Source organism: Coregonus clupeaformis, chromosome 31 (genome assembly GCF_020615455.1).
Source record: "Coregonus clupeaformis isolate EN_2021a chromosome 31, ASM2061545v1, whole genome shotgun sequence".
Taxonomy (NCBI): domain Eukaryota; kingdom Metazoa; phylum Chordata; class Actinopteri; order Salmoniformes; family Salmonidae; genus Coregonus; species Coregonus clupeaformis.
This window is the reverse complement of record NC_059222.1, coordinates 10890292-10910291: the sequence shown is the minus strand read 5'-3', so window position 1 is coordinate 10910291 and position 20000 is coordinate 10890292. Positions and strand designations below refer to the sequence as shown.

At 42.5% G+C, this 20000-nt stretch overlaps 2 protein-coding genes across 3 annotated transcripts; one reads left to right on the top strand and one right to left on the bottom strand.

Moving 5' to 3' along the window:
* Positions 1 to 433: 433 nt before the first annotated feature.
* Positions 434 to 10313, bottom strand: LOC121547545 (cAMP-dependent protein kinase type I-alpha regulatory subunit-like). 2 transcript variants are annotated; one of them, XM_045209782.1, is made up of 11 exons: positions 10178 to 10313; positions 8598 to 8835; positions 8259 to 8426; positions 7884 to 7975; positions 7708 to 7769; positions 7559 to 7605; positions 6983 to 7141; positions 6676 to 6736; positions 3362 to 3483; positions 3166 to 3247; positions 434 to 2921 (listed from the first exon to the last, which is right to left on the bottom strand). In XM_045209782.1, the coding sequence occupies exons 2-11, from the start codon at positions 8769 to 8771 to the stop codon at positions 2749 to 2751; spliced, it is 1140 nt and encodes a 379-aa protein (XP_045065717.1). In that variant the 5' UTR covers positions 8772 to 8835; positions 10178 to 10313; the 3' UTR covers positions 434 to 2748. The 2 variants fall into 2 exon arrangements, with proteins under 2 accessions (XP_045065717.1, XP_045065718.1); XM_045209783.1 differs by having other exon boundaries at positions 10198 to 10302.
* Positions 10314 to 11266: 953 nt separating this feature from the next.
* Positions 11267 to 19622, top strand: LOC121547542 (WD repeat domain phosphoinositide-interacting protein 1). Its single transcript, XM_041858877.2, has 12 exons — positions 11267 to 11628; positions 14761 to 14843; positions 15472 to 15641; positions 15813 to 15909; positions 16002 to 16099; positions 16344 to 16436; positions 17036 to 17106; positions 17259 to 17366; positions 17555 to 17719; positions 17831 to 17938; positions 18198 to 18346; positions 18500 to 19622. Exons 1-12 carry the CDS (start codon positions 11552 to 11554, stop codon positions 18619 to 18621), a joined length of 1341 nt encoding a protein of 446 aa, XP_041714811.1. The 5' UTR covers positions 11267 to 11551; the 3' UTR covers positions 18622 to 19622.
* The last annotated feature ends 378 nt before the right edge of the window (positions 19623 to 20000 follow it).

Here is a 20000-nt window from a genome sequence, read left to right as displayed (position 1 = left end):
AACGCTCAGAACATTTATTGGTTGTGCAACAGTGACTGATCTTAAATGCATGCAGGAGTGGGTTCTGGGTTTACTAACTTTATGAGCTCTCCAATGAAGTGGGTCGCTTTCTTTCATCCACCGAAAGTTAAACATCCCATTTCAGCGACCACCATCAATGGGGTGCATATCAATAGGCTTAAGGTGCGTCCTTTTCTCATCTCTTTCCTTCATATGCACTGAACCAATAAAACAGAATGTCAAGAGGCCCTCCTGGGGATTTGCCTTCACCTGTCCTGTTCTCTCAGATCAATGTGGGTGTAGTGAGTAAAGGAAACCACTGAAGAATATTAAGAGGTACTACACTGCCCTCCAGAGTTAGGACTATTCATTCATTATTATAGTATGTACATCTTCAGACAACCAATGAGTAAAGACTTACAGGACTCAGTCCGTGATTTTACTTTTTTATTGCTTAAACTGCCATCTGGAACAATCTATACCAAAAGGATAAATGTCTTTGCACATACAGGAAGTCAAACCGAGTACAGGCATTGGGTAGAATAGAAAAAGAATGGTCCTCAGATGACCTGCAGCTCTCAGAGCCTGCTGCAGGCCGCGCAAACTTGCTGAAGGTCGGGCTAAAAGGAGTGTCTATGCCCAGGTTACATAAGCTAAGGCAAACTGGGTCGATTGCAGTGTGCCTACTAGTTAGTAGTAATCTTGTGGTGGTGTGTTTCACCACATCAGTACTTCTATGTGATTGCTATGTGACAGAAGAAACACAAGCAAATAATTGGTGCGAGTTTGAACTGTCAGCAAATAGACAACTGCAATATTCCATAACATCAACTGAATCTGAAAGCACTACAAAAGTTTTGGACCAAGTTGGCAACACTGCCATCGACTCAGGATCATGTTGATTGGTTTTGGACATACAAACAAATGGTTACACAAGTCAATCCATCCATCCAGCCAGCCATACTGTTTAGTACACAAGATTAAGATTGGAAACATGACAGAGCCTAAACAAAGAGAATACCTCAGAAAGGGATAATAGCATTACCGTATGTAACGGTCCTTTCTGTAAGAAAGGGGTGAGGGGCAAGCTGTGAGGCAGGAATGCACAGGAATACAACCTTGAGACTATAGATTTTTGCTGGAGTTTGTAGAAAAAAAATGATAAACACATTTGTCAGAATTACATTGCATTCTTAAGATTCTAGGGGTGAAGCTGGTAGTAAATGACCAGCTGTTTGACTGTTATTTGACCAACAAAGGGAATACTCTTTCATTCACATCATCTCATCACTTTACATTATGCTGTAGGTAAGCATAGAGTAGATCACAGATTGTTTCAAAAAACACATTCAAATAATTCTCACAAAGCTTTAACAGCGAAGCCGCTTTAAAATAAATATATAATCTTAAAACTCAAGACAATTGAATCTGATGTCTGAATCACCAGTCATCGGGATTCTTTCTTTCTGACGCTTTTTAACTTCAGCGCTGAAATACAGAAATAATTAAGTCTTAAACCCATAAAACAATCTTCAATTTGGAGACTTAAAATGCTAATTATTTTAAAGCCCTTTCGTCTACTTTTAAAAGGTTAACCCATGACATTTTTCACAACACAACTACATACTGTTTTGTCAGTTGACAAGAATAAGCATTTATTTACGCTGTGGCACTGAACACCTAAAATAGAATTTATGGAAAAATAAGCATTTACAAAAAGACATTTAAAACGTACTTAAGTTTACCATCACTCCAAACCATAGCCGTAACATTAGTTCGTTCAGTCAATAACGATTACAATACCTTTGATAATAATTGAATAACTATATAATAATAATCATTCTGTTTAAAAAAGTATAGTGATGAAATTATTTGGTGTCTACTGAAAAATAATGAATACTGAAATACACTAATACTCCATGTTTTTCCCCCATTGTAGCCAATAATGTACCAATGAATCAGAGGTGAGTGTTAACATGGTGATAGATACCTCCTGTTTTGAGTTCCACTTCTTCGGACTATAGAATAAGAATCTTCTATGGGTTCTGAGTTGTGAAAACAATTATCAACATTTGGCACTAGTTTGGTAGCTGTACAACAGAAAACCTTCTGTTTGCATTAAGTTGTACAAACGCTCTCAAACAAGATAAAACAATAGTAAATTAGATTGATGGATCAATCAATGGAAACAATAGGAGAAATGTAAAAAAAAATCGATTAAATGTAGCAATGGAGGATAACCAGACGATCATAACATGAAAGCTACATAAGAAATTAGATGCAATCCTTATGCTTCCAGCATTCTTCTAATTCTGAAAGTAAAAATTAGATAATTTTGTGAGATTGCCAACCTTCACACTTTTATATGGAACCAAAATATCTACCCAATATTCATCATGGATGCTTACTTCACCATGTCTGATTGTCCCATCTTATCATTGGCCTGTCCTAACCTCGGCCAATCCCCTACTAATCACTGATCGTGTTTAAAATTAGAGTTTACAATTTTTTTATTTTTTTTTCAGTGAATGCAGTGAAAGCATACTGTATGAAGCTGGTACATGTAACATAACTGTGCCCGTATGGGTGACTAGGATGGCTAGGTGATGGGTAAAAAAAATAGCAAAAGCAAACGGAAGATCAAATTAATTGACATTAAAGCAAAATTGCATTTGTGTGTCTAAAAGAAGAGGGGGATGTTATGGGGTTACATAGGAGATTAGGGGGTACAGGGGATGGGGAAACCCCTCAGACAGACAGTGAAACAAAGCTGTTGTACTGTTGGATGTTGCGTTTGAGAATGTCTGAGCAGGGTCCTAGGACGCGTTCGAACCGTGGTCTGTCCAGCTTCACACACTTCAGAGGACCGCGGGCGACCACAGTGGCAGCACGGGGTCGGTTCATCAGCAGGGCAATTTCACCTGGAGGAACGGCATACATGGTCAATACAAAACAGGCTTCCCAAATCTGGTTCATTTCTGCTAATATAACATCCAAATATGTAAGAGGCTTCACAAATCAGGTTAGAGCTGTGTGCTTTTCTTATCATATCACCTTAAAATGTGAGATTCAGGCTTATATACTGCATACACAAACAAATGAATAAAGAAACAAAAAGTTGATGAGAAGAGAGGGAGAGTTGAAGCCTGAGGAGGTTCTTCTTACCAAAGTAGTCAGACGGTTGTAATCTCCCAACCTCCACAAACTCCTCATTCTCAGAGCGACGCTGCAATACAGCTGCAGAACCCTACAGAACAAAGAACAGAACACCAACATCAGGGTGCTGTTCAGTAGGGTGAGTTTTTTTTTTAATTTTTTTTTTTTTTTTAAACAGAGTGAAACCATAATGTGATGTACATACCTCCAGTATGATGAAGAACTCATCGCCAGGTTCTCCCTGCACCACAATCTTCTGTCCGTCATCAAACTGCACTGGCTCCAGAGAATCAGCCACTGTCAGACGCTCCCATTTGTCCAGAGACTCTAAGGGGGTGGAATCACAAGACAGGGACGTAAGTGACATCACAATACAGAACCAAAACGAAACCATACAATGTACAGTACACCTAGGTGGTGGACGAAGAGTTGTTAACGCATCTTGAAACCACTGTATGCAAGTGGCTATATTCAGAGCCTAAAATCAACACCCGCCACCTGCAGGTAGATTTTGGCATTGGCGGGTAAGATGTCTATTTCACTAGCCACATTGGCGGGTGGTCAGGGCTCCACAATGCGAGCATTTCACTTGCATTTGTGAATAAAAATAGTCAAGTTTGATCACATTTACTGTAAAATAAATGCTACAGTAGCTGTTTTCAAAGTATTTCTGCCGTTTTGTTTCATAGCCGGTAAAATAATTGCAAAAAGTCAAAAGAACTACGAATCTTATATTCCTCGCTCTGCAACACTGCCTGGCAGGGGGCTGTACACACGTGTAGAGCTGAGTGAAAGATTCATTTTTAGAAGCGCTGCGCACTGGCATAAAAGTTGGTCTAATTTATTTGAAACTAAAGTCTACCGAAGTGACGGTTCATCACTGTGCCATTAAACCCCTACAACTTATTCAGAACGCTGCAGCCTGTCTGGTGTTCAACCTTCCCAAGTTCTCTCATGTCACCCGCTCCACCGCACACTCCAATGGCTTCCAGTTGAAGCTCGCATCTACTACAAAACCATGGTGCTTGCCTACAGAGCTGTGAGGGGAACGGCACCTCCTTACCTTCAGGCTCTGATCAGACCCTACACCCAAACGAGGGCACTACGTTCATCCACCTCTGGCCTGCTAGCCCCCCTACCTCTACGGAAGCACAGTTCCCGCTCAGCCCAGTCAAAGCTATTCGCTGCTCTGGCACCCCAATGGTGGAACAAGCTCCACCATGACGCCAGGACAGTGGAGTCACTGACCACCTTCCGGAGACACTTGAAACCCTACCTCTTTAAGGAATACCTGGAATAGTCTAACAGTAATCCTTCTACAACCCCCCTCCCCCAGTGGTGGTTGTCCCACTTGATATCCTAAGTTGAATGCACCAATTTGTAAGTTGCTCTGGATAAGAGCGTCTGCTAAATGACTTAAATGTAAATGTAAAAGTGAGACTTTGTCCTTGTGTTTCTTGGCTATTTACATTGTTTTGTTCACAAGCTGGGTTGTTTTTCAATGTTTGAGTTTCAACTGCTAGGGAAGAGAAGATAACGCTTCTACTAGTCTGACTCAATCTCACAGGCACAAACATGACTCCAGTTGCATTACCACAGTAACGTCCTGCCCGTGAACATTTATGTCTCATCTAAAGTATTAGTTAAAAGACTAATGAAACAATATACCACATTTCTTCTTACTAGTAATACATTTATTGTTTTAGAAACATTACAAAGCATGCTCATCTGTTTTTTTGTGTTTTGTTGGTGTAACTTTAGCAGAATAAAAATATATTGGCTGGTAAAAAATCTGAGTGAATGGTAGATTTGTTAAATATACAGTGCGTTCGGAAAGTATTTAGACTCCTTGAATTTTTCCACATTTTGTTACGTTACAGCCTTATTCTAAAATTGATGAAATTGTTTATTTTCCCCTCATCAATCTACACACAATACCCCAAAATGACAAAGCAAAAACAGCTTTTTAGAAAATGTTGCACATTTATTAAATATAAAAATGACATTTACATAAGTATTCAGACTCTTTACTCAGTACTTTGTTGAAGCACCTTTGGCAGTGATTACAGCCTTGAGTCTTCTTGGGTATGACACTACAAGCTTGGCACACCTGTATTTGGGGAGTTTCTCCCATTGTTCTCTGCAGATCCTCTCATGCTCTGTCAGGTTGGATGGGGAGTGTCGCTGCACAGCTATTTTCAGGTCTCCCCAGAGATGTTAGATCGGGTTCAAATCCGGTCTCTGGCTGGGCCACTCAAGAACATTCAGAGACTTGTCCCGAAGCTACTCTTGGCTGTGTGCTTAGAGTCGTTGTCCTGTTGGAAGGTGAACCTTCACCCCAGTCTGAGGTCCTGAGCGCTCTGGAGCAGGTTTTCATCAAGGATCTCTCTGTACTTTGATCCATTTATCCTTCCCTCGATCCTGACTAGTCTCCCAGTCCCTGCCGCTGAAAAACATCCCCACAGCATGATGCTGCCACCACCAACCTTCACCGTAGGGATGGTGCCAGGTTTCCTCCAGATGTGCCGCTTGGCATTCAGGCCAAAGAGTTCAATCTTGGTTTCATCAGACCAGAGAATGTTGTTTCTCATGGTCTGAAAGTCCTTTAGGTGCCTTTTGGCAAACTCCAAGCGGGCTGTCATGTGCCTTTTACTGAGAAGTGGCTTCCGTCTGGCCACTCTACCATAAAGGCCTGATTGGTGAGTGCTGTAAAGATGGTTGGGTTTCTGGAAGGTTCTCTCATCGCCACAGAGGAACTCTGGAGCTCTGTCAGAGTGACCATCGGGTTCTTGGTCACCTCCCTGAACAAGGCCCTTCTCCCCTGATTGCTCAGTTTGGCCGGGTGGCCAGCTCAAGGAAGAGTCTTGGTGGTTCCAAACTTCTTCCATTTAAGAATGATGGAGGCCAATGTGTTCTTGGGGAACTTCAATGCTGCAGAAATGTTTTGGTACCCTTCCCCAGATCTGTGCCTCGACACAATCCTGTCCCGGAGCTCTACGGACAATTCCTTTGACCTCATGGCTTGGTTTTTGCTCTGACATGCACTGTCAACTGTGGGACCTTATATAGACAGGTGTGTGCCTTTCCAAATCCTGTCCAATCAATTGAATTTACTACAGGTGGACTCCAATCAAGTTGTAGAAACATCTCAAGGATGATAAATGGAAACGGGATGCACCTGAGCTCAATTTCGAGTCTCATAGTAAAGGGTCTGAATACTTATGTAAATAAGGTATTTTTGTTTTTTATTTTTAATAAATTTGCAAACATTTCTAAAAAACGGTTTTCGCTTTGTTATTATGTGGTATTGTGGGTAGATTGATGAGGAACATTTTTTATTTAATCAATTTTGGAATAAGGCTGTAACATAACACAATGTGGAAAATGTCAAGGGGTCTGAATGCACTGTACCTGCCACAGTGGCTGGTGGACCAATTTGTTTGGGCCCTGGCTATAATTACTATTATTATTATTATTACAGGGGAAATGTCAAAGAGCAGAAGAAACAGTGAGCCTTACCTAAGATGGAGACTTTGCTGAGGAACTCCTCGTACATCTTCCTCTTCCTCAAAGTGCTGCCCTGTAAAGAATAACAACAAGTCCTAATGTTTATTCTGACAATTGTTGTAAGCCTTCAAACATCATGCATAAACTGGTCATAGGGCTCACCTTTTGTAGTTGTCTGTATATTCAATTCGTAAAATCCAGCAGTTATAAAAATCGTAGCAGTTCCACCTGTCCCTACTCATCGTTAATCACGCCAAAAGTAAATCAATAAATCATGTCAGTCAGGTGAAGTGTCAGAGCAGAGTAGGGGGAGGCTCACCATGAGTATCCTCCTGTAGCTGTCTCTGTCGATGCCCCACAGTTTGACGTTGCTCTTGGCTCGGACGGTGGCAGCCCTGGGGGTCCCGTAGATCAGGGCCAACTCGCCGAAGCTGCCCCCCTCCCCGATACTGGTCACCCACTCATTGTTCACATACACCTGGCAGAAAGGGGGAGAGGGGTATTTAGACATTAAGATTAGTTAAGGTGAGTGTGTTACTGTCTCTATTAGATGTTGTTTACTGCCTATGTGCTTTCTTGTATTATATCGAAATAATGAGGCGTAGACATATAATTAGAATGCTACATCTATGAGAGTAGGCATTGCTAAGGTAGCAGATAATAGGGATCTGAATAGCCAAGTAACATATGACAAAAAAAGAATACAGAACGGTCTAAAAAGAGAGTTTCAAAAATAAGCCTGTCATATTCAGGAGAAAAAAAACAAGACACGCTTTCAACTTGGGGGCCTGTTTTCTTTAAAATGGGAACGGTTGTGTGTGTTTGTGTGTTAACACGAGAGTCATTGTGCAAAAAGAGTGTTGTTGGTTCCTAAAATACATCAAAAGAGACTTACATCCGTCTCTCCTTGGTCGATGACGTAGAAATTATCCCCCTCATCACCTGAGAGAGAAGACATTGTTAATCTTTTCTCTGGAATAAAAATACACTTCAGGTCTACTTGAATTTCCACTGAATCTAAATGAAAATGAGAGCCTACTGTACCTTGCATAATAACAGTCTCTCCAGCGATGTAGGTAACTGAAAACATGGCGTCAAAGATGTCGCTGTGAATAAAGAGTTTGTGGCATAATCAGTGGGATTGATCTAAACTCACATTGACAACCAATCTTTACAGACAAATCAAATAACATTAACAACAAAGCCTGTTAACAACATACCTCCTCTCGTTGTCATCCAAGTGAGAGAAAAGCACATTCTTTTCGATAGCTTTAGCCAGGGCAGCCATTGTTTTGTAGTCTTTAGGAATGACCTTGAAAACAAAAAGCACCCATGATTTAGGAATGACCTTGAAAACAAAAAGCATCCATGATTAAGCAAATCATACTAGGTATTCACAATATCTCCAGCCAGCCCATAGATATGACTAAGTAGAGAACATTGTTTTGTGGGCTAGTCTAAGTGACTGCGTTTTGTCTGATGCTTTGTTGTTTTACTAGAGCCATGATGTAAGTTTATTTTTATGTGGCAAGTTATGTGTGTGTGTGTGTGTGCGCGTACAGTATGTTGATATGAGTGTGTGTGTGTATCCTCACCTTTCTGACATAGGATGCAGCATCCTCCTCTGTGTAGACCTCAGCGCTGATGGCTCCTCTCCGCCGGCGACCCTTAACAACAGGGTTCATGGGAGGAGACACCTCCTCATCCCGGGAGTCAGAACGGCTGCTGGCCTTCTGCTGGTTCAGGATCTGCTTGGCCTCCTCCTGCATGGGTCACAGGTCAGAGGTCACACACAGCCAATCAGCTGCCAGGGCAACACTTTACAATATAAAGGCACTACAATTATAAAACGAGTTTCATGGAAGGGCCTGGAGGCACACAGCTGGATGTGCGCACACACACACACACTCGCCACCCTACCCACCCAGACTCACCTTCTCCAGCCTCTCGAAGTACTCTCTGAGAAAGGCCATGGGTCTGTCAGGCCTGGAGGTACACAACTGGACGATGCAGTCCTTCAGCAGCTGCTGGATGTTGTGTTTCTGCACGTACAGCTCACACTCCCTCAGACTCCTCTCCTCCTCGCTGCTCGTACTGCCCGACGCCATCACGATTGAAGACGCGCTACTGCTCCGCTACCAACTGGTGAACTGTCGAATTCTGGCCTCTAAACTAGAGATTGCGAGAGACAACATGGATTGTTGCTTCTATTACGCTATTTTTTTGGAAAGGGTTAAAATGTTATTCTAATGTGGTTGTTACAGTCGTATAACATCTGATAACTGCCTAAAATGTAAATGCAAGAGAGGGAGAGGGAGAAAGGGAGGGAGGGACTAATTGGAAGAGATTAAAGGAAGGTTGAGAGAGTGAGACAGAAAGAAAAAGAGATAGGCATTTTAGGGATGCTTGAGGGTAACTTGATCATATGATGTGATTAAGTTTTAAGTGGTGGTAAACAGATGGGCCTAAACAACAAAAACGGTATCCTTGTTTGATGGAAACAAAAGTTACATTTCTTATCAGTTTCATCATGCAGAGGTCAGGATTACTGTATATCATATGCCATTTAAATAGGACCATGTCTTTACTAATCTGTCAAAGTAGATTTATCTTTATAATCTTGATAAAAAAATTGAGCCAGATAGCAAGTATGACATGCTGCTTTACTACGAAAGAGGGGATCTAGTGCATTGGTAACGTTAGGTACACCAACAAAGGGTTGCATTGTACACTAAGTACAGATCATGAAGAGGCAAATGATAGAAACAACCATTTACATCAAGTATCAATAAAATAAATAATTAGCCGAGCTACTGCTGATTAGGATTTCACACAGTTCTTCAATGTCCTGCTATCTAGCGATGCTTATTTCTCTGGTGTTTTCAATACTGCCCATGAACTGTCTCCTGGAATAATATGACAGATCCCCCACCAAAAAACAACAACATTCAAAATGACCTTGCTTTCAAAACGTTGATTGGAGCAGTAACGTTACAACTTCGACGGGTAAATTAGAAGGCAAAACTATGGTTGGCTACCAACAAACATGATGGAAAACAAGGTACATCGGTAGCATCAATGCTAGATTGCTAACTATGATAGTATAGCTATTAAAGATACAACACTAGTTAGGAGCATAACGGATGACAGCAACCAAGACCTAACTGGCCTAGGCTATAATACTGACTGTACGCTAGCTAACGTTACTAGAGTTAGTACGCATCAGATCGCTGGGTTGATCGCAGTTTACTGGTACCTTAGCTAACTTAAATAAACATAATCATGACCAAGCTAGCTTGCTAAAACTGTATTGTTGGATATCAAATCTATCAACTAGCTAGTTAGCTAGCTAGTTGGCATTTTGGCCTGCAAAGCCAGTCCAGAGATACTTCTGTTCTGGACAGTCTTGCCAATGACGCCATCTTGAGCTCTATCATAAACAAATACCAGGCGGAGGCTACCTATCCCGAAATCGCAAGGGCATACATTTCAAACAATGTGGCGCAATACTTACAAGAATCCGCAAATTCTTACCGAGCTCTTCGACACTAATTCGGTTTTGGATGTTATTTCCACCAGCGTACCAAATATCTCCCTTCGATTTTTCCAAATCCTTGGACCGCTGCCCCACCGGATATGGGTTTAGAACCAATCACGAGCCGTCATTGACGTCAATTTGCCTCGTTCTGACATGTGAGCCGTAACCCTTGGCAACATTAAAGGGGAACGCATGGAAATCATGACGTCAATGGGAAATCGATTGCAGATATAAGGACCTGATAGCCTTATATTCATTTCCCATGAACGGTGGAGCGGCATTTATTCAAAGAATACTAAATGTAGGAATATTTTGGGAGGAGTTTGTTGTTTTAGGAAGATTAATTTTCTGCACACTGTGCTTCAGCAGTTTAACTTTATTATAAACAATAGATGGCAGATCGCAGTGCCATTGGATTAGATTACGCTTAATGACTGATCAGGCAAGAAATATGTAAAATACATTGTTGTGCAGATATAGGATCTTAATTTGAGCCAGTTTGCTACAGTAGTAAAATAATCCTGCAGCAACAGGAAATGTGAATTATTATGTGGATTATAATTAAAGGACATTTTTGTAGGGGGTGATACAGTTTTCGTTAAGGCAAATCAAGTCTGAAATTACAAACTTTAGAAGCCTTTTTAAAACTCAAATACACTACAAGTTTGCATTTCCTGCTTTGCAGGAATATTCTCACCAACAAAAGAGTGATCAAATGAAGTAAGATCCTACATCTGTATGCATTGCTTTTACGCAAACTCTGCAAAGCTTCACAAAGAGATGTGGCAAAGATGCCGTCAGCAAAACACTTGATGGGTCCATCCATTTGGCGCAGCCTCAAACACTCCAACCAATCAAAACAATCAAAACAATTCCTCGTGCCCGAATGAAGGTAAAGTGAACCAATCGCAATCGTTTAATTTAAAATGGGCGGTGCTCTCTGGACTGTTTTCTTGTAAACCAATCAGATACAGGTTTTGAAAAGGTCGGCCAGTCTGAGTGGTGCAGAGGTAACCCCCCAATGTTCTTACCAGCCAATAGAAAATGAGGCAAAAGTCACGCATACAGCCCTCATCGGGTTTTGTTTTGTTTGTCTGTCTCATGTTAACTCTTGAAGTTAGGGTTAAAAACAGAACAATACAAGCGCCTTCCTCTAAAAGTAAAAAACAACAACAGCGAATTATATTTTCAGGATTCAAGCCAGCTGTTTCTAATTTGTTTAGCATTTATTACATTGTATTAACTAATCTCTAGCGCATACGTGTGTAGAGGAGCTGGGTTTCGGAGTGATCGATCAGAACCCATGCCTCCTAACTAGGGCAGTGGAGCAGGAGAATAACCTTGGACGAGATGGAGGACCGGGAGACATCCGACGGTCCGGGAGGGCCTCAAGACTTGATCAGCGCATCGTTCAACCAGGACACCACGTAATCTAGCGGATTCTCCTTGTTGTACTGCTAGATAGATTCTTCTTGCATAATCTAGGGCCGCAGTAAATCCTTATGCTTCCAGCTATAATATGGTCTTTATGCTGGTCTGTAGCAGAAATATGTTAGTGTGTGAATTGTTTCTTCCAACCTCACCCACTTGTGCATTTTGTTTATCACTGTTAATCCAATGGTGTCTCTTTAACACAGTTCCTAAAATATAGGTTACTAGTTTAGTAGGCCACCACACTACGAAGGCCTATAGATGAGAGAAAAGTATCCAAGCTAGATTTGACCTACAGTAGAGATACTGGTCAGCAGACTACACACTAAAAACGAATGGTTCTATATAGTGCCAAATAAGGGTTATTAGGCTTGTAACCTATCCACCTCATTTTCGAACGCTTTTAAAACACGGAAGCCAAACGCTGAAACTATGGATACAACTTCCTCCACGCTCGCGCATTATCATAATTGATATGTGCGCCACTAGAAATCCCTGCATTAGCATGTTTCGGTTAGCTGAAACGTAATTAAAAATATATATATTACCAACGATTGTTCTATCTGTGATATTACTGCCCTGTTAATGTGACCTTGGAGAAAAAAAGCATTACTGATCCAAATGGTTGCCCAATCAGGCAGGCTAGATGCAGTTGTTTCGAAATGGACATGCATTCATAACGCCAGGCTTTTGAGCGGTTACTCAAACAACACAGGCTATTCACTGCAGTTTACATCTTAGAGTTTTATACTCTCTTTAAAACAATAACATTCTTCATTACGTTGTTTTGTTGTAGCCTAGGTAGGATAAACGTATTGTCCCTAATAAACTGAAACAGGAGGGTAGCTTTTCGAACTGCAAACGCGGGGATTGGAGCGCACTCAGCGCAGCATCTGGAGCGCAAATAGTGTAGGCTACCTATGATACACTTTCATTTATTTCACTGTGTAAATTGACTTGACTTATTCACTGCAGTATGAAGCCTAACATTGAGTTGATTAATTATGGGCTAATATGCATACGCTTCGAACATAGGCTATAGGCTACATCTCCAGCCTGTCTATTATTGTGTTTATTAACAAGTTGAATCAGGTGTGCTAGCTCTGGAACAGCTGGGGGTCCCAGGGGGAGAGAATTGAGAACTACTGACTTAGTCAACTGTTCACAAAACACAGTCACTGGCCACAGTCATATACTGTATAACATATGATAGCATAACACAACAGATTAGATCAACTGGAATGACACTCAATCACAGTTGCACAAAAAGAGCTGTGAGCAAACCATGCCCCAAAATATTCTAATGAGCCGCCACCCCTACATTTTAATTATCACAAAAAAAGGAAATACAATTTTTTTGAACTGCAAATAGCCATTGAAGGGCTCAAAGGGTTCTTTGGGTCAGTATGGTACCACATAGAACCATCACCCTTCCGAAAGAACACTTGAGGAACCCTCATTTTTTAGTGTGTATTGTGCAAGTCTGGTATTTGTCTCAGATGATGACTCATGCAATGAGTTTTGGAACTGTCAAATACTTAGGCTATCACCACTGCATGCATGGGGCGGTTGGATGTATTGGATTATGGCAACATGAGTGAGTGTGAGTGATAGAGGAGCATTCAGACACTGTTGATCTACAGGTTGATTACAGGTGTAATAACAGCTGCATAGCTGGGGTCTGGGGTCATAAACAATCCAGGTGGTCAAACACTTGACATTAACTCTCTCCCATTTTCAGTCATCCTCAGCAGTTAGGCTATATGTTGCCTGGCTGGGCAAGGCCTATATCCCACTGAACCACACACCTGATCAACTCTGGGTAGAGGTTGCCCTCAGGCACAGATCTAGGATCAGCTCACCCTCCCCATAGCGTAACCTAAACCATAAGGGGGGAAAACATTAAACTGATCTTAAATCAGTGTCTATTCTAGAATGAATATCATCCTATATCATCCTACTCCATCTGTTGACAGAGGCCTGCCCCTCCTTTTCTCTACACAGTATCTCTGTATATGCCCATAGATAGTGTGCTTGAATATCAGTGCTGTTTGAAGTGCTTAGGGTGATCACATCTTTTCGCAACAGCGAATGGGGATCCAAATAAATAAATACATGACCTGATTCAACTCTTGCTGTGTTGGTCATACAGCACACTGTGTATCCTTAATTTCCCCATGACTGCTATATATAGCTCACTGGGTAGTGAGGCATTGCATGTATTCCCTACACTTCCTGGTCAGCTGAGTGTGTGTATGACTGTCCTTAGAAACAACATCCTCAGCCTTGGTCCAATCAGCCTTTCCGCTCATAAACATTGTGGAATCTCATTGTTTTTTATTGTATGGTTTTTCTGTTTATGTGCATTAATTTCCGTTGCTTAAGACCCCTATGGTAGATGAGTACTTAGATTATGGCACAACAAGTTAACATCTATATATTTGTTATATCATATCATCAAAATGTCACCTTCAAGCAAACCTTGAGAGGGGATTATGATGAAACCGTTATGGCGGTTATAGAGCAGGAATGGGCAACTTTGATGGGGGTGGGGGCCACAAAAAAATGGAACTCATCATGAGGGGCCGCAGTGGCTCGTGGGTCTGCGTACCCAAATCCATACTCCCCCTCCCCCGGCCCCTCTCATGACAGTAAACAGAAAAAGTTCATTTTCTGCAATTCTACACATTTTGCCATGGGGCGGAGATAAGATTTAGCGATTTTATAACACATTTCCTGCAATTCTACACATTTTGCCATAGGGTGGAGGCAAATGTTTGCAGTTTTTAATATGATAACTGATGATCAATGGGCCCCACCCCGGTTCGACTATGCTTACTACGAGTTTAGATACCTGGCTGATAGACTAATTTACCAATCCAAATTTTTTTTGCTGACATGGGCTAATTGAGTGACTGCTGATGCACAACCACATTTCAAAATTGCACCTTGGGTATTCTATTATTCTAACTCTCAACAGTAAGTTGAGACCCCGGCTGCCCATTCCTGATATAGAGCGGAGAGGGGGTGGGGGGCAGGACCAAGTTTGGGAAACCCTGATATAGGGTATACACATAGTGGGCGCCATCTTGGATGTGTAATAACAGTTGGGTCTCTGTGTGTCTCAGGTCTCTATCAGTGGGCACTAAGTCAGGCTACAGACTCTTCTCTGTCACCTCGGTGGACAAGATGGACTGCATCCATGAAGGAGGTGAGTGAGTTTCCTTATAGCCTGTGTGTACTGGTAGCTAGTAACTACAGTTAAACACTGGCAGAGGTTCGCTAAACTGCAATCATAGGACAGGGACAAAACAACCACCCAGTAAGCTGTGGTCAGGACAACTAGCGTGGTTGTACAGTAGTCTCTAACCAGAGAACAAGTTGTTCTAAGCTGACACAGCCCTCCCTCTCCCACATATGTAAACAATGGTAGTGAGTAACGCGTTACACCATAAGCCTGTTCCCAGTAATGCATTCTACAAGTATTTTATCAGTGTTTCATATCACAGTGAGAGGAAAGTGTCAGCCTATGAATGTTTTGGTTTGAGTATCAAATCAAAAAACCGAATCCAATTTTATTTGTCACATGCGCCAAATACGACAGGTGTAGACCTTACCGTGAAATGCATACTTACAAGCCCTTAACCAACAATGCAGTTTTATGAAAATATTTACTATGAAATGAATGTGTTGAAATGTGTGCCTGCGTGAGTGTGTATGTGTTTGCGTGTCTGTGCATGTGTGATCTATGCACATGTGTACCTGTGTGTGTGTATTCTATGCAAAGTGTTTTTATATAAGCACTTGTATGTGATTTAACCCTTCCCTCCCTCTCCCAGCGGAGTGTCCAGACGTGTACATCGTGGAGCGGTTGTTCTCCAGCAGTCTGGTGGTGGTGGTCAGTCTCTCCATGCCCCGACGTATGAACGTCTACCACTTCAAGAGGGGAACAGAGATCTGCAACTATAGCTACTCCAACAACATCCTCTCAGTCAGGCTCAACAGACAGGTAATGGCCATCGGAGGCCCCATTCCAAACCCACTCCTCACCCCTATCCCTAGGTCAGATTGAGGCCCCATTCCAATCCAATCCCTCTCACCTATCCTGAGGTCAGTTCCCATTCCAAACCTATCCCCCCTTATAGCTCTGCAGTAACGTTTCTCTCTCCGTCCTCTGTAGAGGCTGGTGGTGTGTCTGGAGGAGTCTGTCTACATCCACAACATCAAAGACATGAAGCTGCTCAAGACGCTGCTCAACACACCCCACAACCCCTCAGGTACTGAATACACACCTAGGCACACACACACACGATGCGTACCCTCAACTATGCTACGTTTTTAAACACAGACACACCCTCCAACCCGTCAGGTCTCTGTGCCCTCTCTGTGAACCATGGTAACTCCTACCTGGCGTACCCTGGCAGTCAGACCATCGGAGAGATCATTGTCTACAATGCCAACAACCTGGTAAGACCTGATATTCAAATTACTTCTGCCACCACTGCTATTCAAGTCAGTCTACACAGCACAACGCAGGGGATATTCATGTTGATCCCAATGGCATCTTGCATTTATCTAGTAGAGTGGTTGCAGTGGTAGTTGAAATGCCTTAATACCTCTGAGTACATGGAGTACAATCATTGCATGTCACAGCTGTTGAAGTGGTCGCAGGTTGATGTGTGAGGTGACGTGTGACCTGTGTGTTCCACAGAGCACGGTGACGATGATCCCAGCCCATGACAGTCCCCTGGCAGCTCTCACATTCAATGCGTCAGGAACCAAACTGGCTAGCGCCTCCGAGAGGGTGAGTCTGACTGTTCCTCCCTCTCTCTCTCTGCCTGTCTCTGCCTGTCTTTCTACTGTATCTCTCTCTATATATACACTGAGTATACCAAACATTAGGAACACCTTCCTAATATTGAGTTGTGTTCCACAGGGAGGCTGGCCCATGTTGACTCCAATGCTTCCCACAGTTGTGTCAAGTCGGCTGAATGCCCTTTGGGTGGTGGACCATTCTTGATACACACGGGAAACTGTTGAGCGTGAAAAACCCAGCAGCGTTGCAGTTCTTGACACAAACCGGTCACCTCGCACCTACTACCATACCCCGTTCAAAGGCACTTAAAACTTTTGTCATGCCAATTCAACCTCTGAATGGCACACATACACAATCCATGCCTCAATTGTATCAAGGCTTAAAAATCATTCTTTAACCTGTCTCCTCCCCTTCATCTACACTGATTGAAGTGGATTTAACAAGTAACATCAATAAGGGATCCTAACATTCACCTGGGCAGTCTATGTCATGGAAAGAGCAGGTGTTCTTAATGTTTTGTATACTCAGTGTCACTCCCTTTCTCTGTGTACAATAGTTGTGTCTGACCATCTCCTCCTCCTCTCCAGGGTACAGTGATCCGAGTGTTCACCATCCCAGAGGGACAGAGACTGTTTGAGTTCCGCAGAGGGATGAAGAGGTCAGTTTATGACAGACAGACTACAGACACACACACCATACTACAGCTGATAGACACACAATGCTTTAGAATGTCTACTACTACAAGGTTTTGTAGGGGTAGGTTTGGTCTCTTGAGGATGATGACTTTTACCATGTGTGTTTGTGTCTCAGGTACGTGAGTATCAGCTCGTTGTCCTTTAGTACAGACGGCCAGTTCCTCTGTGCCTCCAGCAACACAGAGACGGTCCATATCTTCAAACTGGAACATCACAGCCCCAGGTACACACTGTTTACTCTCTTTTGATTTTGTTGTGTTGCTTGTGTTACAACTTGGCTCTTTCTGGTCCTCAGTGGCTAGTTGTCAGGAGTGGAAGATGCTTTGTGTTACAGTTGTCTTTGTAGTCAGTTGGGAAGAGGAGTGTGATTGACTTGTTGTGTGTGACTGTGTCTCTTCTGCCTGTCTGTAGTCGAGAGGAGGAGTCTCCTACGTGGGGTGTGTACGTGGGGAAGATGTTCACAGCAGCCAGCACCTACCTTCCCTCCCAGGTCTCTGACATGATGCACCAGGACCGGGCCTTCGCCACTGTACGACTTAATATGTTCGGACTCAAGAACGTCTGTGCCTTGGCCACGTACGTTTGTGTGTGTTTCAATCCTGCACGGCGGGATGGTGTATGTCAGTGTGCGTTTCAATGTTTGGTAACTCTTTATTTTACAGTCCTATGTATTGTTATGATTTTCAGGGTTCAGAAGCTGCCGCGTCTGCTGGTGGCATCATCAGATGGACATATCTACATCTATAACATCGACCCACAGGAGGGAGGAGAGTGTGTGTTGGTCAGGAAACACAGGTGAATAAGTGTGTGAGCCTAAGGGTTGGGGTCAATTCCATTTAAATTCCAGTCAATTCAGAAAGTACACTGAAATTCCTATTTCAATTCTCTTCAATGCTTTTCAATCAGGAAAATGTGCAATTGGAATGTGGTTTACTTTCTGAATTGACTGGAATTTAAATAGAATTGACCCCAACCCTGGTGAGTGCGTAAGCATGTTTGTATATGCGCTTCTGTGTGGGTGTTTGTGATCACGCTCTCTTTGTGTATTCTCCAGACTATTTGAAGGAGATGAGGAGCCACAGGAAGAACAACAGGAAGAGGAGGAGCTTGAGGATGGAAGATCCCTCCCACCGTCAACCAGCCCATCAAACGCTGCCACTGTGGCCCTCCCCTCGACGCCACCCTCTTCTACCACTCTCTCAGGTATTGTGTGTATGTTTGGTTGTGTGTATGGTTCGCGTGTGTATGGTGTGTGTATGTCTTACCTTATGTGATTTAGTCTGGTGACGTGACCTTTTGTCATCTCTCCTCTCCTTCCATCTTCTTCCTTCCCCGCTCCCTCAAACCTCTCCCCAGGCTACTCAGAGGATGGAGGGGCTGAGAAAGGTGATGTGATCCCTGAACATGAGTTTACAGAGGGACCCGTCTGTCTGGATGACGAGAACGAGTTTCCTCCAGTCAGCAACCAGAGCAACTGACCCGCCTTTTCCCAGGAACCAATCAACTGTAGCCATTCAAGCTAGAAGAAGGAATATCAGTATTCAGAGAATCCCCCCCCCCCCATGTCCCCAATGAGCCAATCAGATGGGAGAAATGTAGACGCCACAGTGGTGATTGGTTACTCTCATGCGCCACTCAGAAGTAGAGTATGGCTAGACAGTAGACCTGTCTCTGTACATTGTCTTATACCTGGCCCTAAAAGTCAATATGAATACAATTTTTTCCATTCCCTAACTATCAGAAGGAAAGCAGGTCTGGGCTATGAAGTTGTAGCCTACCTCTATTCTAATATAAACCTGGTTAAAAAGGGACTTTAATATTTAATTGCATTCATATAGAGCTATTGAGAAGTGCTCAAAGTGTTGTCATCAGGGGAAGAGGCAAAACCATTCAATTGTACTTTTATAACCTCTTAGTATCGTTTAGTGATTTATAACACTGACTGGATAGTGAAGTCTGAGTCCAATTCTGCTGCATGATGCAGATTGGCTAGAACCCAGTGTAGGGGGGCACAGAGAGACTGCAGCTTATCAGTGGGCTTTAGCTGTGCCACACCCTGAGAGAGAAGAGGGGGAGAAGAGAGATAGAGGGGATGGTGGAAGAGAGAAAGAAAGAGGGGGGCTTCTATCATATGTCTGAAATGACAGTTTTCAAACTTAGCTCTAGAAAAAATGTGGAAAGAAGAATCAAATACTTAAATGTGAAAAACTTAATAGAGAGAACTGTATTATAGATTCATACAGGTCCTTTTATTTCAGTGATATCATTATTAACACCATTGACTACATAATGTTGAATATTGTAACATTTCAGACATTTACTTTGTAAAAAATAATGTTGACTTGTCCTAAATACTCTTTTGGAATATGAAATTAGTATTATTCATTAATACATTAGACCGACAGTACTTACAGTGAGGGAAAAAAGTATTTGATCCCCTGCTGATTTTGACAAAGGACTGATCAGTCTATCATTTTAATGGTAGGTTTATTTGAACAGTGAGAGACAAAATAACAACAAAAAAATCCAGAAAAACGCATGTCAAAAATGTTATAAATTGATTTGCATTTTAATGAGGGAAATAAGTATTTGACCCCCTCTCAATCAGAAAGATTTCTGGATCCCAGGTGTCTTTTATACAGGTAACGAGCTGAGATTAGGAGCACACTCTTAAAGGGAGTGCTCCTAATCTCAGCTTGTTACCTGTATAAAAGACACCTGTCCACAGAAGCAATAAATCAATCAGATTCCAAACTCTCCACCATGGCCAAGACCAAAGAGCTCTCCAAGGATGTCAGGGACAAGATTGTAGACCTACACAAGGCTGGAATGGGCTACAAGACCATCGCCAAGCAGC

Coding starts and splice junctions, on each gene's coding strand:
- LOC121547545 (XM_045209782.1), bottom strand. CDS start 8,771: ATGGCGTCGGGCAGTACGAGCAGCGAGGAGGAGAGGAGTCTGAGGGAG. Junction 8,427..8,597: donor ACTTCGAGAGGCTGGAGAAG/GTGAGTCTGGGT, acceptor TGACCCATGCAG/GAGGAGGCCAAGCAGATCCT. Junction 3,248..3,361: donor AGTTCTTCATCATACTGGAG/GTATGTACATCA, acceptor TTTGTTCTGTAG/GGTTCTGCAGCTGTATTGCA.
- LOC121547542 (XM_041858877.2), top strand. CDS start 11,552: ATGGAGGACCGGGAGACATCCGACGGTCCGGGAGGGCCTCAAGACTTG. Junction 17,107..17,258: donor TTCCGCAGAGGGATGAAGAG/GTCAGTTTATGA, acceptor TTTGTGTCTCAG/GTACGTGAGTATCAGCTCGT. Junction 17,367..17,554: donor CTGGAACATCACAGCCCCAG/GTACACACTGTT, acceptor GCCTGTCTGTAG/TCGAGAGGAGGAGTCTCCTA.